The sequence below is a fragment of the Agelaius phoeniceus genome, chromosome 7 (genome assembly GCF_051311805.1).
Source record: "Agelaius phoeniceus isolate bAgePho1 chromosome 7, bAgePho1.hap1, whole genome shotgun sequence".
Lineage (NCBI taxonomy): Eukaryota > Metazoa > Chordata > Aves > Passeriformes > Icteridae > Agelaius > Agelaius phoeniceus.
The window spans coordinates 31,054,344-31,069,006 of record NC_135271.1 but is presented as its reverse complement, the minus strand read 5'-3'; the positions used below and the strand labels follow the sequence as shown (position 1 = coordinate 31,069,006).

The 14,663-nt window shown below is 50.8% G+C and overlaps 2 protein-coding genes across 3 annotated transcripts in view; one reads left to right on the top strand and one right to left on the bottom strand.

The window, feature by feature from the left end:
- Positions 1-4,871: 4,871 nt before the first annotated feature.
- GAD1 (glutamate decarboxylase 1) overlaps positions 4,872-14,663 on the top strand; it is a 33,300-nt gene continuing 23,508 nt past the window's right edge. Inside the window, exons 1-4 of one of the 2 annotated variants that reach the window (XM_054636482.2) lie at positions 4,872-5,518; positions 6,663-6,808; positions 8,550-8,612; positions 13,861-14,019. In XM_054636482.2, the coding sequence (XP_054492457.2) occupies positions 6,739-6,808; positions 8,550-8,612; positions 13,861-14,019 (292 nt within the window). In that variant the 5' untranslated portion in view covers positions 4,872-5,518; positions 6,663-6,738. Of the gene's footprint in view, positions 5,519-6,113; positions 6,139-6,662; positions 6,809-8,549; positions 8,613-13,860; positions 14,020-14,663 lie in introns of those variants that run through there. The other variant, XM_077181416.1, reaches the window with a different exon arrangement.
- On the bottom strand, positions 10,609-12,655 carry LOC143694519 (uncharacterized). Its single transcript, XM_077181417.1, has 2 exons — positions 12,466-12,655; positions 10,609-12,087 (listed from the first exon to the last, which is right to left on the bottom strand). The coding sequence occupies exon 2, from the start codon at positions 12,072-12,074 to the stop codon at positions 11,643-11,645; it is 432 nt and encodes a 143-aa protein (XP_077037532.1). The 5' UTR covers positions 12,075-12,087; positions 12,466-12,655; the 3' UTR covers positions 10,609-11,642.

Sequence of the window (14,663 nt, the reverse complement as noted above, 5' to 3'; positions counted from 1 at the left end):
ATGTGTCTGTAACAAGTCAAGTCTAATCTGATTTTTCTGTCTGGGAGATGTCTTCAATTTGAATTACCTTTCTCTTAATCTGGGAGGAGTGGTTTTGTCCTTAAAAATGCCCCTCAATATTTTCATAATCTTCCATACTTGTACTGAGTAGAGAAGCCCATGTAACTACTGATTGCTTTGCTTCAAGTTCATGCACACTTCTATTACCTCCAAATAGGAGTCTGATAGTTGTAAAAATGCTAATGAAATCCACTCAGAATAGGGAAGATGAACTACTCAGTCTAACAGAGAGAAGGGATTTTTTTTCTTACCTGTCCATCTGCTTTTTCTGTTGGACGAACACATCTTGGTAGACAAGCACATATCACTGTACTTTTCAGAGTACAGTGTGCCAGTTGTCCATCTTTGTAGCTGTTCCTACCATCCTGTTTGTGTTTCTGTGCTTTGATTGCACCATGTTAAAAAATGTAAGTATTGGTGCTTTGTTTAAACTCTGTATTTCAGTCAGGTGCACTCAACCTTCCATTTTGGAAACAATTTTTTTTTTCTGTTTCTGTACTATTGTAGCTATAAAGAAACCAGAAGAAGGAAGGGTTTCAAATGCAGTGCTGTGGGAGGTCTGCTATAGCCATAGTACTGATGGCTATCCAGGGCAAACGAACCAACTTGTCAGGGCAAAACCTGACTTGTCCACCAGAGAGGAAAGAGAGGGGGGGAAAGGGGAAAAAAACCAAAACTAAGCAAACAAAAAAAACCAAAACAAACAAAAAATCCAAAGCAAGCAACCAAAACAAAACAAAAATCCTAGGTAAGGTCACAACTCTAATGATCCTGAAAACTTTTGAGACTTGCAAAGCTCGTACCTGAAATTCAATTATGATTTGAGAAGTGGGGTTTTTTTAAAGTAACAGAAAAGCCCATGCTTCTTGTTCCCTGAGGATTATTTATGAAATATGCTTAATTTAAATAATCATGTGTTGAAAAATCCCAGAATCCAGCTCTCCAAATTTGTTCTGAGATTGGAGAGTCAAACTGCACAATCTCCTGCAGCAGCATTCCTGAAACTGCTGAACGTTCTCATTGTAAACTGATGCCCTCCTATGGGATAAAAATATATAATTCAGTGATATGTATCAATTATAATATCATAAGGGGAAATATATCCAGGCATTAGCTGTCTTGGCTCTACAGGGTTACTGGACGAGATGGGAAATAATTTTCCTTTCAGACACAGGATAAAATTGCAATTTCCTAAAACTGGTAGAGAGTGGACTTACTGGTGTACTATCACTTCTATTATTCTTTCAAGTTGCAATCACAGTAACCTAACTTAAGTAATTTTGTTTGATCCATCTTGATAAAAAAGGTTTTATTTTGTTACAGCTTGGGAGTAAGGGGATTCTTTGTTTCTTTCCATTTTTGCTTGGGGGTACTGGGAGTTGGAATTTTCTGCTGCTATTGTGTCAGTATGTGGGTTGTTCTTTGGGATGTTTTTCAGATGAAGCAGATCAAAATGGACAACAAGACATGCCAGCATGGATCAGAAAGGGGACATTCTGAATCAAGAAGCCACAAAGTATGTAAAACAATGTGCTTCAGATTAGACTTTTCTAAATGCCCTTCATCACAGCAGTGCTGAATGTTCTCTCTGGCAGTTCATATTGAGCTGTCTTTGAAATTTAAGTGATGTACATGATCCTTAAATATGGGCCAGTTGGGTACATCAGTGCTGACTGTTCATAAAACCCAAAGCAAACATATCATTCATCTTTGATTAGTTTTTGTCAAGTTACAGAAAACAGCAAGTTACCTGTAGAGTAGGAGAATAAATCCACAGACTTCACCAAATTTCTATTTGTAGAATTTTCTGGACAGGGCCAAGTAATCCAAATAATCAAAGCACTAATTTATTTTCTCTCGGCATGTTCATTTTTTTCATTACAGATATATAGGAAGTTATTATCTGTATTTTTAAGTACTGAAGATGATAGCTGGAAAAGGTCTGAAACACTTAGTTTTGAACAATTTTCCAATTTTTCTATGTCAAGAGTTAATGAAATTTATTATTTCAATTATTCCATTTTATCTAAGATACAGGTAAAGTAGACATTTTTGTATACCAGAATCATGGAAAAAGAAAGAGATACTGGATGCAAGAAATATATTTTGTAATAATGTATTGGATTACAAATTATAGCTGTATTACTAAAAAAAAAAAAAAAATCACAGGCTGCAAAGACAAAAATACAAACCCACAAGTCCAGAAACATCGTAGATGTTCTCTGTACTTACTATTGTATACAGTTTCAAGGGAAGAGTTTGCCTAATCCCAGCCTGCTAAAATATTCGTAATCCACACAAAATGGCAATTAAAAGGCAACAGAGCATTTATGGAGGGAGCCCTCCACAATAATAATAATGATCACCAGAAGTCAAATTTGCTGCCCTGCCTGCAGATAAAAGCATATATAGCATGACTGTAGTTCAGAATATGAAGAAATAAGAAGTGTTATGGCACAGGGACTTCTCTCTATTTGCCTCTCCATTTCATGGACCTATATTGTGACTTCCTTACAGTGTAGGCAGGAGGCGCTCATCTCTCTTAAAATATTGTATGCAGCTCCAAACACAGTAACTATTCAAATCTACAGGCTGCAATAAAAATAGTGGGGTTTTCCGGCATTGTTTATATCTCCACATCTATTAAAACTATATAATTATTGAGTAGACTTTGTTGCCAAAGATATTTATTGCATCACGTTCATTCCTTTGCTGATTCAGGGTATTCAAGATTCATATTTTAGCATGTGCAGTTTGTGGATGGAGGTGAATTCAAGAAATACCCCATGGTCTGGCTTTTTAAAGTGAGTTCTAACTGATATGCTGCTTACAAGCTTCAGCTAAGGGAGTTATATATCTTCATCCTACTGCCTTGATGATACAGTGCATCAATGGTTTTTCTGTGTGTTTCACACCCTCAGTAAACATCTGGATTCAAAGCAAAGCCCAAGTCTTCTGGATCCCCAGCTGCGAAGATATTCTCTGTAACCTGTGCCTAGAATGCACTCGAGCAGTAGCCTCAGGGAAGGGACAGTTACATGCAAGGAGAAAATAGCAGATTGCTTGAGCAGCACAGCTGGAGGGGAACACTTTGAACTCTCTCGGTGAAAGCGGCACCTCTCTGAGTGCCCTAGCCTGGGCGTGTACAGCCTGCAAAGGTGTTTCAATGATTTCAGTTGGTGTGGCGAGTTCTGAATGAAGCCGCTCAGCTGGAGTGGTTCGGGTTTAGGTCGGATTTTCAAGCGGGTCCTTTGCAAATAAAAGTTAGCAAGCGTTTCCAGGCGTGCTGTACAGCCACGCTGTAGATGAGCGAGGGAGGGACGCGAGGAGCCGCAGGGTTCGCTGCTTTCCCCTTGCCGCCGCCGGGGCCAGGACGAACAGCTCGTGGTGAGCGCGGGCTCGGAGCAGCCGCGGCCGGGCGGGCTCTGCGAGCGCTGTACGGAGCGCCTGGCCTTGAGGCGCAGCGCCACCCAGAGGGGCCGCGGGGCGGGCAGCGGGGCCGGCCTCGCTGGGGTTCGCTCTCGGCGTCCTCCTGCACGGCCGGGAGGGAACGAGCGCTCCGCACACCCGGCCGGGCCGTGCGAGGCTGCTGCCCGCGCCCCCCGACCGTGCTGCTCGCCCTGCCGGAGCTGCGGGGCCGGGCCGGAGCGGCCGCTGTCCGCGGTGCTGAGCGGAGCGCCGGCAGGGGAGCGCCGCGCCGCCGGGCTCCTCGAGGTTGTGGAAAGAGTCGTTGTCTCCAGCGTGACCTGGAAGGCTCGCTGACTTCATTGTCTGGCTCCTTCCCCTCCCGGGCATCAGATTGTACAGGGTTGTAAAAATTTATGTTAAACCATGTCTGTTTACTCCAGACACACGCACTTCTGGAAAGCCAGAAGGGAAGGAATAAGCGTGTCGGGCATCCACCCGGCCGGGTCGCGCTTCATAGTGACTGATGGCTTAGGGGTTCTTTGTGTGGTGTTTCATTGACTCTTTGTACTGCAGTCCTGCCATGACTTCCTTTGAACGTTTGTTTACGTTTATAAACATGATTAGTTATAGATATATTATTATTTCTCATACTCCGCACTGAGCAAATGTCTTGCTCAATTGGTTGAAACCAGTTTTAAAATGATGATATGAGAAAAGGTCGTATTAGCTAGGGCCATTAATATCTGTAAAGCTATGTTTAAAAACTGGCCCTTGCGCTGTCGGTGTTTTTGTCACACGTCTAGTTCCTAGAGAGTAAGTGTGCTCAACAAAGCAGTCGTCTTGGCTACTTAATGCTGTCAGTCGGACGGTTTCCTTTCCCAAACGGGCTTGTAAGTTTTTGCTTTTCCCTCGAGTCCTTCAGAAAGGACACAGCCCTGCTGCTCGTTGTGCTGCCCAGCGTCTCCTGCACTGGCTCCATCGGGCTGTTTCCCCTCCTCTTTTCTCATTGCGGATTCCTCCCAGCCCCTTACGTGACATCTTTTTGAGAAGCTTTTGGTTTAGGCATCTGCGTAGCTACCGTGGCATGCTGAAATACAGCACCGCGGTCACAACCACAAAATGTTGGCCAAGCATATTCGGAAAGTGGGATGGAGTAACGCAGACCCGGGGTTGTCAGGGATGCAAAAAGCTTCTTATCTTGATGCTTCTGGTTTTAGCAAAGGGATGTCTGGTATAAAATCGTAATGGCAACACTGAGGGCAAGTCACAGGCATCCAGGTGTTCGCTGCAGCGGTACCCGTGCCTCTGCCACCCTCTGGCGGGAGGAGCGGGGCGAGCCGCGGGAACAGCGGGCAGAGCCAGCGGGTCACATCAGACCCTCGGCACGGCGGAGTGGGGGACAGGGGGTGTTGCTAAGCTACAATTCACACGAGCCCCGCCTGGCTCACTCGAGTCCCGCACCACGCTCAGGGGAGGGCCGGGGCCGCAGGGACGGCCGGGGCGGGAGTTCGGCCCCGTCGCCTCAGCGGTGCGCCGATGTGTGCGGTGCCTGTTAGCACAGCTGGCGACCTCGGGTCAAGCCGGTGCTGTCTAGGGAAAGCCTCTGGCTCCGTCCGCACGAGGGGCTCAGCGAGGGGCTCGAACGCGGAACTGCCTGCGTGGGGTGCCGCCCCTGCCGCGGCTGGACAGCCCCACCCGCCGCCTCGGGGCGAAGCGGACCAGCGGCAGCCGCCGGGGCCGGTGGGCCGCCCTTCCCCGCCCCAGCCCGCCGCCCCAGCCGTCCCCAGCCCCCGTGCGGAGCGGCGCGGAGGCGGTGGCGGCAGTCCTGTGACTCATGCCTGCGTCGAAGCAGATCAACCGGCGATTCACGCTTTTAAAAAAGCAAATCCGAGCACTTCTGGAAAAAAAGGTCATCTCGCATTAAATTCCGCGGCGCGATTGGTATTCCGACGTCGTTTCTGGCAGAGTTTATAAGCGGCGGGTCGCTCCCAGGCTAGAGTCGCCCTGCCAACCTGGACTACGGCAATAAGAGTGTCCGCTCGCTCCCTCGGTAAGTGTCCTCTAAACAGCATCCTAATTTTTTCAAAGCCTTTGGGAACATCTGGAGCTTTTTTTTCTCCCAAAAATCGGTTTTGGTCGCTGTCGTATGAAAAGAGGAATAACGGGTTTTTTGATACAGCTACCGCCCTAGACATAGTGTTAACCTGTTACTTCACCTCTAGGCATTGTCTAGAAAATACCTTCTGGTTACGGCTGTTTTCTTTCTCGTCTTAAAAAATTTAAATGCCTGTTTTCCATTGAAATCATTGATCCGTTGCATTTACACGCGGGTGTAAATCCACCCAGCAGTGGAAATGAATCGGTAGCTACCGGTTTGAAAAAAGCTGCTAACAAAGAAAGCATTCTTTCGTTACCGCGACCTTCATTTTCTTTGCAAGGGGAAGAAAATAAATCGCAGGTAGACATGGGGACAAAGAGACGAGCTGGGCAGTGACCCGGCAATTCTCGATCAGCGACCCTGTATTGGTTATTGGAACGCCGTGTCCACCAGGAAAGAGTTGAACATCTGGCGAGGAGCGAGGGCTGGTCCTGAACCTTCCTTTCCCCAGACAGACGTGCCTCTCCTGCCATTTGCGCCGCTAAAGCGAGCACGGGCACGGGAGATCGCTGGTTAGTGCTCGAGCACAGAGTGGCCCCGGTTTGCTGAAACATGTGTGTGCAAATACACATGTATGTGGCGCCTGTCATTGGACCTGGGCAAAACGCACCTTTGTGGTGGCGGGGTTTTATCTGTCAGCCTTTCCTGAATGCTTTAGCCTGACGTGTGTTTGGCAGAGCCCAGAAGCGGGCTGTGTTTGGGATTGTAGGTCGTTTGGGCTGGTGATTTCGAAGCCCGCTTTGCACGTTGGTCTCCATTTGATGCGAGCCGTATAACTGCCCTGCTCAGTGGCCACCGATATAATTGCTATAGGCTTCATGCTCTGCTAAATCCGTCATTCCAGCGCGGGGGGTAGTGCCCTGGAATCTAACGAAGGGAAGATTTTGCTCTTCAGTCTGTCGAGGCATTTTCCCTGTTCGGCCGGTCCTGCCGCCGCCTCGGGACCTGCGCGGCTGCTGCCCGCTGGCGTCTGGACGGGACTGTGGTGCGGTGCTCCAGGAGACTAGACTACTAAACCCACTGTTCTTCCTTCCAGCAAATTCCTTGCTGCTCACCCCTCAGAGGAATATCGAGAAAATACGAGCTCCGAGGACTGGGGCTTTTCTGAAAGGATGGCTTCCTCCGCTCCCTCGTCCTCCAACGATGCTCCGGACCCCACCCCACCTAATCTGCGACCTACAAGTAGGTTTTAATATTTTCCTCGTTTTAAGTGTTTTGGAGGCTTTCTCCATTTAGGCTCAGAAAGATCAGTTTCGAAACGAAATGATACATCTGTGAAGCCCAGTTCCGCGCCATTAAGCAAGGTGCGGAAAGTGCTCTACACAAAGAAACCATCTTCCTACTGGGAACAAGAGAGGTCGGTCCGTGGCGAGTAAAACGCTGTGAGAAAAGCCCACCTTACCGGCCAACATTGTCTTTATCTTACAGCCACGTTTGAGAGATACAGACAATAAACTGACCTCCCAGATGGACAAAGAAATCGGGATGTTGGAAGGGGTGCGGAGAAAACGAATCAGTTAAAGGGCGAAGTTACACCAGGGTATTAAAGCAGGTGTCTCCCAGCTACATTTTATAAATGCTAATTCTGCAGCTTCTTTTCAGCCTACGCTGAAGCCTGTAATCAAGCCAAATTTGGATGCTAATTGCAGCTTTTCAAAGCGTTATATTCCTAATTGCTCTGAATTCGCCTTGAGTTATTGAGGTGTGAGTGGGAAGCAAAGGCTGCTGCAGGTGGATAGAGAATCAGTTTATAGCCCTGCCAGGCAGTTCAGACCATCGCCTACAGGAAAAAAAAATTAAAAACAAAACAATAAGAGGCTCGATGCTATGAAGCATCAGAGACAAAGAGCGGGCAACAGTAAGAAATGAAAGGTTGTCAGGGACAGCAGAGCGGGTAATAGCTTTTACCCTGAAAGAGCTACGAGACACGAGCATCGAAGTCATTATTGTCATTATTCTGAAACTGGAAAAAACGGGGAAGGGGGCGAACGGCAGCACTGGGTCTTGTTTCAGGCGCGCATAGCAGGCGCTGCTGCCTTCGACTGAGGTGCCACACGCAGAAATCGAATTAATTGGCATCACGGCTAAAACAAAGATAACCGCTGGCAGCAGCATCCCGCCCTGCCCACACGGGCTCCCCGCCCCCGGGCACTGGCAGCGCCCCTGCCGAGCGGGCTCCTCCGCCCGGCCGGGAGCGCCGTGCCTCTTCCCCCGCTTCCCCCTCCCGAGAGTCAGGCCGCTGCCCTCCGTGCTTGGGTGAGCCATCCTCCTCCCGGTTCCTCTGAAACCTTCTCCCCTCGCCCCCCAACGCCCCCGGTCGCCCTCTGGGGTCCATCGCTGCCGGACTTGCGGCTGCCCCGTGCCGCGAGAGATGGACGGGAGAGGCTCGGTAGTGGCCGCGGCCGTGGCTGGTGCACCCTCCACCTCGGTCCTGGGCTTCGTTCCCCGCTTCCCGTGGGCTCAGCTGGGGCTGACCGGTGCGTGTCTGAGCCACGACTCAGGGGCTGGGAAGCAGCCTGTTCCCCCTGGGGGTGCGGTCCCGATAGGGCCGTTGGCGGCCCGTCAGTCCGTCCGAGGCTCAATGATGCGAGTCCGATCATCTAGTCAAATACTATTTTTCACCCAATTAATTCCTGAACTCTTTTGTGACCCCATTTCACGCCACTTTATTTTAAGCTGCTACTTCCCTGGAGCCCCGCCAGTAAATGATGAGATGTCGGGTCCCGGGTGCCTTCTCTTCTCCTCTGGGCAGGCCAGCATGTCACCTCGCTGTCATCCGAGCCTCAGCTGCCCCGCGCCCAGCGCCGCCGGGCTCGGAGTCAGCCCTTTCTCACGTCGATGCAGCCGTGCGGGGCACCGGGGTGGGGCGCGGCGGCCGGACAACCCCGCCGCCCCAGGGGAACACCTCTGCTCTCTCTTCCAGCTTACGACTCGTGGTGCGGCGTGGCTCACGGGTGCACCAGGAAGATCGGGCTGAAGATATGCGGTAAGTGCGGCCGTGTCTCCCCGTAGGACACCCCACACAGCCACGCGTGACGGCGCGGCCGCCCCGGCGGGGGCAGCGCGGCCCGAGCGCCCCCCGCGGCCCCGCCTCGGCCGCCCCCTGCCGGCCGCAGGGCGGCTCCGCGGCCCCGGCCCCGCCGCCGCCGTGCCCTCCCGCGGGCTGGCCGTGGCCCGGGTTCTGTCCGCCGCGGGAGGGACGGCGGCGGCCCCGCTGCCCCTCCTGCCACACTCGGGGGTGCAGGCGCCGGGCTCTCCGGGCGAAGAAAGCGCAGGACCCGCCGGGGAGGCCGGTGGGAGGAAAAGCGGGAGGCGGGGGACCGGTTCGCCGCTTCTCACAGTCTGAAATTTTTCAACCTTATCTGACTAGAAAATACGGATCTCCTGGGGAAAAAAAGATTAACGAGAGCCTTATTAAAGAGCAATTCGTCAGCTTGCTGTGCTGGTAAGATAGCGCTGGCAGCCAGTCAGCGCGCAGGCACATGAAATGCAGAAGGGAAACAAATGCACAATCAGATCGCAACGTTATAGCAAGAGATTCATTTGCAGATAACAAGCTGTCTTCCTTCTCTAGATATCTCAGTAGCGCCTTCGCTTTCAGAGGCTAACAGTCAAATCTTCATATTCTGATGGGGGAATCATTCCGTTTTGCCCATCCCCTTATGCATAGAAATTATTTCCCCTTTTCCCCCTCTGTCTCTTTAGGGGGGGGGGGAGATGGGAAATATGTCGTGGGAGAAACTAACCTTTTTTCGATGCAAAGGAGCATTTAAAGCTCTTTCCCTGCTTGCTCGAGTCGAAGTTAATTCATTAAGCGTTTTGTAACCTGGAAGTTTGAACGGGAAAAGAATCAGGGTGCAAATGTTTAGCCCTGTGTCTGTGAGAGATTTCACTGGTAGCCGCTGGCGACATTAACGAGTAGTCGCTTAGTTCTATAAATAGCTCCTGATCTGGGTTTAATGGACCATTTCCCTACCAGTCCCCTCAGTGGCTGGAGCGATGGGCATTTTCACCATCATTTTAATTTAGCCCGGCAAGCAGAACTGATAAAGTAACGCGCATTTAGGCTTGCTCCGTGTTGCTAGACTACGGGGGTTAGAGAAGGACAGCGCAGCTTCTCTCAATGAGATCAAATACACTTGAAAATGAAATATCCCACCATTTTGGATTTGAGACGGGCATAAGAGAGAATAGTGAAGGCTTTGTGAAGGGAGTTCAATACAAGCTGTATATTCTGTTGCTCAGTTTTCCTTTGCTGGCTCTTTTCTGTTTTACATGAAAAATACTCTCTGAATAGTCAGTGATGCCGTTTTGGAATACTCAGATTTGATGATGAGCACTGTTTTTGCTTGTATGAGCCCTCCTATTTGAATCGAACACCTTCACAAAGACATACAGGGAAGGTTGCCTATGGTAAACAGAGTGAGGTATTAAGGTTGCCAAGAATCCTAATTAAACATGCTAAACGAGTTGACATTTGACTGTTGCAGGTGATACGTCCTTGTCCTTACCTTTCACAACATATCATTCCAGACCCTAAATATTGTATAGTCACAAAGGCGCCTTGGAATTGTTCCTATTGTGTGTATCACACTGAAATCGATTAATTTTAAATGCAAACTTTAAATAAGGGTTGACCTCAGAGAAAAGGCAGGTCTTGAACAATGAGTTGGTTCTTCCATCTGAGTTGTATATTATGGGTTTGACATTTTCAGTAATTACGTATCCAAGATGTATGTAATTTCTTCTTAAATAACGGAGCGATTTAAGGATTAGCTTTTTTTCCTTTTCTGGTTGAAAACCACTGCCTGAAAAGAGCACTGCCGCTACCACCACTCCCACCCCTCCCGACCCCTTCCCCGCCCCTACTCTTCGCCTCTGCACATATCCACCTAAAAAAACCAACCAAACAACAACAACAAAAAAACCTCCTAAAAAACCCAAAAAAAAAAAAAAAACCAAACACCAAAAAAACAACTAACTCCTATTTTAAGCGGTTTAATGAAGTGTCACGGCGGCCAAAATATGGGCAGAATTCCCCCTGTATCTGGATTTGTATGCTACACTCCCACCATGGCAATTGTTATTGCTGAGACTGATCTTGTTAACATTTGGCACCAGTGGAATGTTCAACGTCGTAAAATTGCTCCGGTGCGTCTCCTGTTTGGCCTCGGCCAGCTGATGATTCCAAACCCAGTGAGCAAGGCGGGAGAGTGGGGCTGCTTCCAAAGCAGCCATGCATGTAAGAAACCGGGCTCGTCTCCGGAGTCCGTGGGATTGAGCTGCCAAGCAGACTTTAGGTAGGACCGCTCGGGGTCCAGGGTCTCCTGCAGCCGCCACCGACGTGCATCCCCGATGGCTGCGGTGCCTCCGGGACCTGGCGGGTCTGTCCCCGCCCCTCAAGATGTGTCCACCCAGGGCTGCGGTGCCGAGGGGGGCTCACACACCTGCCTTGTGCGAGGCCTGATGTGAAATCACGCCGAATTTGTGGTCGCGTTGCGCACCGAGGTACTCCCTCGCCAATCTGGTGTGACTCGGCTCTTGAAAACCCGGTCTCTTTAAGCGCATGGATGAAAATGCACCTGCGGAACGGACCTACTGCTGGAAAAGGCTGCGCTCTCCGCTGCTCTAGGAGAAGCAGCGCGGACACTGTTTCGTATTCTGCTACTTGCTGGAAGTCTCCTACACCGGCCTCGCTTTTCAAGCAGGATACAGATGAAAGGTCGGCTACAGTCAAGCTCTTCTCCCCGGGAGCGGAAGGAGCCTTCGAGGGCCGGCTGTTACGCTTCCCTGCAGACCGCGACGGCGCTGGGGAGCGTCCCACACCCTCCTAGGGAGGGGTTCGGCAAACGACATGGTCCGGCGGCTCCAGAGCGGGGACTGTCCGTGTCCCACGGGCTCCCCCTCACACCGAGTCTCCAGGTCCACGAGACACTGCCGTGGCCGAGGGACTTGAGCGAACGCACATTTCCTACAGCCGGGTGGGCTGATGTCGGCCGACAGCGTGATCCTGCCTTCAGGCTTTTTCCGTCCTCTCATCCCCGCCCTCGAGCCTCCCGAGCGCCGCCGCGCAGCCCCGGGTCCCCACGCGGCGTGGGCTGACAGGCCCCGTGCGCGGCCGCTGCGAGCCCCAGCTGATCCCCAGCCGGCCTCGGGACTCAGCGGGCCCGGGGAGCCTCCGCGGGGAAGAACGGCCGCAGAGTCGTTCGGGCAAGGACTGAGCTCCCTGCCCGCAGCGTCTGGTTAGGTCAGACCCTTCAGCGATGCCACGGCCTCGCCGGGCCCGATGGGAGTTGAACTGGATGCAACTGCAGCCTTTCTCTGTTGCCGAAGCGGTGCTCCCTCCTTCCCCAGCGCCAGCTGTGCGAGGAGCTTGGCTCTCGGAGCAAGCGGAACGCGGCCGCTCCTGCAGGCGTCTCTTCTCACGGAACCCGTCCCACCCGAGCATCGCTACTGAGAGCCTGAAAAAAAGACGGGTGTGGGGAAAACAAAGCAAAATCAAGCCCCAGAACCCGGTAATAGAGGATTCATAATTCAGATTAGACTGCACCTGCTTTGATATCAGCTGCTTCTCTTAATGAGCAGGAAAACTAGCTATTGCAGGAGCTAATGATCGCTGCAAGAGCCATTAGAAGCAGTAACAACATAACTAAATACTACATATATATATGTATGTGTATATGGACGGCTACTTTGAACTTATGCACGAAGAGAGTTTCCATTAAATAGTCTTTGTCTCATTCATAAAAGCATCACAGAAAAAGACTAATCAGTAGAAGATCAGAATTAAAAGGCAAAACGTGAGATGTTCACTGGAAGTATGGCTCCTACAAGCTTACCTGTGAGCGACCCTCCTGGAGACTCGTCTGGGTACCCGACTGATGCAGAAGGGCCTGCCAGCCGAGTGCTCCTTTTTCGATGGCTCTTTCGTGACTGCCTGCCTGGCAGCAGGGTCCGAGGCACAGGTACCGCGCCGGGAGCAATTGGCCCAGCAGCTCACTGTCGCTCGCTTTTCTCCCCCGGCGTTCAGCCCCTAAGCCTGCCCAAGATGCAGGGGTCCCGTACGGGCCGGCAGTGGGCGCCGGATGGGAGCTGCCCACAGTCCCGGACCGCCGTCACGGCTCCGAGAGCAGGGACACATGGCCGGAGGGCGCTGAAGAGAAGCGGCATCGGGGAACATGAGTGAGCGAACTCAGGACGTTGTTTTTCCTCCCTGCTAAGCCCTCCTCTCTGGCGGATATCCCCAGCGACGAGCTTTGTTTTCGATTGTTGCTTGTTTTAAAAGAAAAGAAAGAATAAAGGAGACCGGCGTCACCGTAGTGCCTCTTCCAAACGTACAGGCACACTCGGTGCAACCCGGAAGGTCAAAATCCGACACTGTCCTTAATGACAAAAAGCCCGACACTGTGCGTGTTTTAGTGGGCATCATAGATTTAATATATCAAATCCAGAAAATTAATTGTTCTCCCTGCCTTGTTAAAGTAGACAGATCTCATTACTCGCTGCGGACTCTGTGTGGCTCCCGCCCCAACAATTCTTGGGGTGAGTGGGTTTATTATTGCCATGACATATAACAGCAGCAGTTGTGTTCGGGTTCTGGGCGGCAAAGATGCGTTCCCGGTGAGAGCAGAGCTCTTAAAACCTCCGGGGATGATTACTGTTAGCATCAAAGCATGTTTTCAGGTGGAAAATCCGCATCAGTACTTACTGATAATAGGAAGGTGGGGTTACATGAGTGCTACTGGTATCCTCAGAGCTCTAGCCCTCTCAGGACGGATGCTCCAGAATGGCTGCTTGTTCTCATGCCTTTTGTGCGTGAGAGCACCACGAGGAGAACTGAAAATGGCCCTGATTTTAATCATACATCATTGCCCCTGTCTGCTAGGTCCATAAACTTTGCCTGCAGGCTGAAATAGCATTGACTCATCCTGAACTCTCTTCCAGTGGCTGATTACTGAAGTGGAATCTGTCTGATCGACTTAATAAGAATTTACCAGTGCACTAAATGACAAAATTTTGTTTTTTGCATGGCTGCGTTTTTGCAGTTGATGGCATTTTGAACTCTCCCTCCTGGAGGCAAATAATCCCTATAAATACCCTTATTCCTGACCTCATTAGTCAGATCTAGAGCCAACACCGCTTTTAACTGTTGTCTAGAGAGCTGCTTTAGATATTTCTAAACATGTTGGGAAGTCAGAAAACTCTGACCTGTGCACCTTGCAATAATAATGTAGGGTTCCTGCAAAGGACCAACAGCCTGGAAGACAAGGGCCGGATCGTCAGCTCTCTGAAGGAAAAACAGTCATCCAAGAGCCTGCTGGCATGCGAGAACAGTGAGAAGGAATCCAGGTTCCGGCGCACCGAGACAGACTTTTCCAATCTGTATGCCAGAGGTAAACACTTTACAGTTTCTCCTTGCTCCAGCTCAGGCATGTCCCTTAGTAGTCCTGCCCTCATCTCCCCTGGAAGTGCAGCCATGCTCAGACCATGCTTTTCCTTGGCTGTTTTTGAAGGGAGCTCTGTGTCTGTGTTTTCTGGGAGCTGCACTGGTGATGTATGCAGGCTGCCTGAAAAGCAGTTTTATGTACTTTGTGCTGATCACCTGCAGCTCACCTTCAGTGGTTCCAGGGGTTTCTCCAGATCCAGCATCCAGGAGGAGAGTAATTCTATGTTTTTATCCTCCTTAGTAAAATAGTAATGAAGGAGCCTGTGATTGCTGGTAGGGGGCCATTGCAAGAAGAGTGAGAAAGGGAAAGCCTTTGTGGGGCGGAGGTGGGAACATTGTGAGGTAAGGGCAGGTGAGGAGGCACTCGCCTCCACCCAGAGGAGGCGAGTGCCTCACACCACACAACCTTTGCGTGGCAGGGTGTGCTCTTAGGCCAGGCACCTTGGAGGTCCCTCTGCTGCTGCTGTGGGTGACCTAGGCTTGCCCTTCTCCGTGGGGTGAGAGGGACCGGGAGTCTGCCCGGCTGCAACCAGGCAGTGCTGGAACCATGGCTTCCAGGTTCTTGGAATGCTGTGGGCAGCTGAGGCAGGT

What these genes read in the sequence shown, in the direction of transcription:
- LOC143694519 (XM_077181417.1), bottom strand. Translation starts at nt 12,074, where the DNA reads ATGCTCGGGTGGGACGGGTTCCGTGAGAAGAGACGCCTGCAGGAGCGG.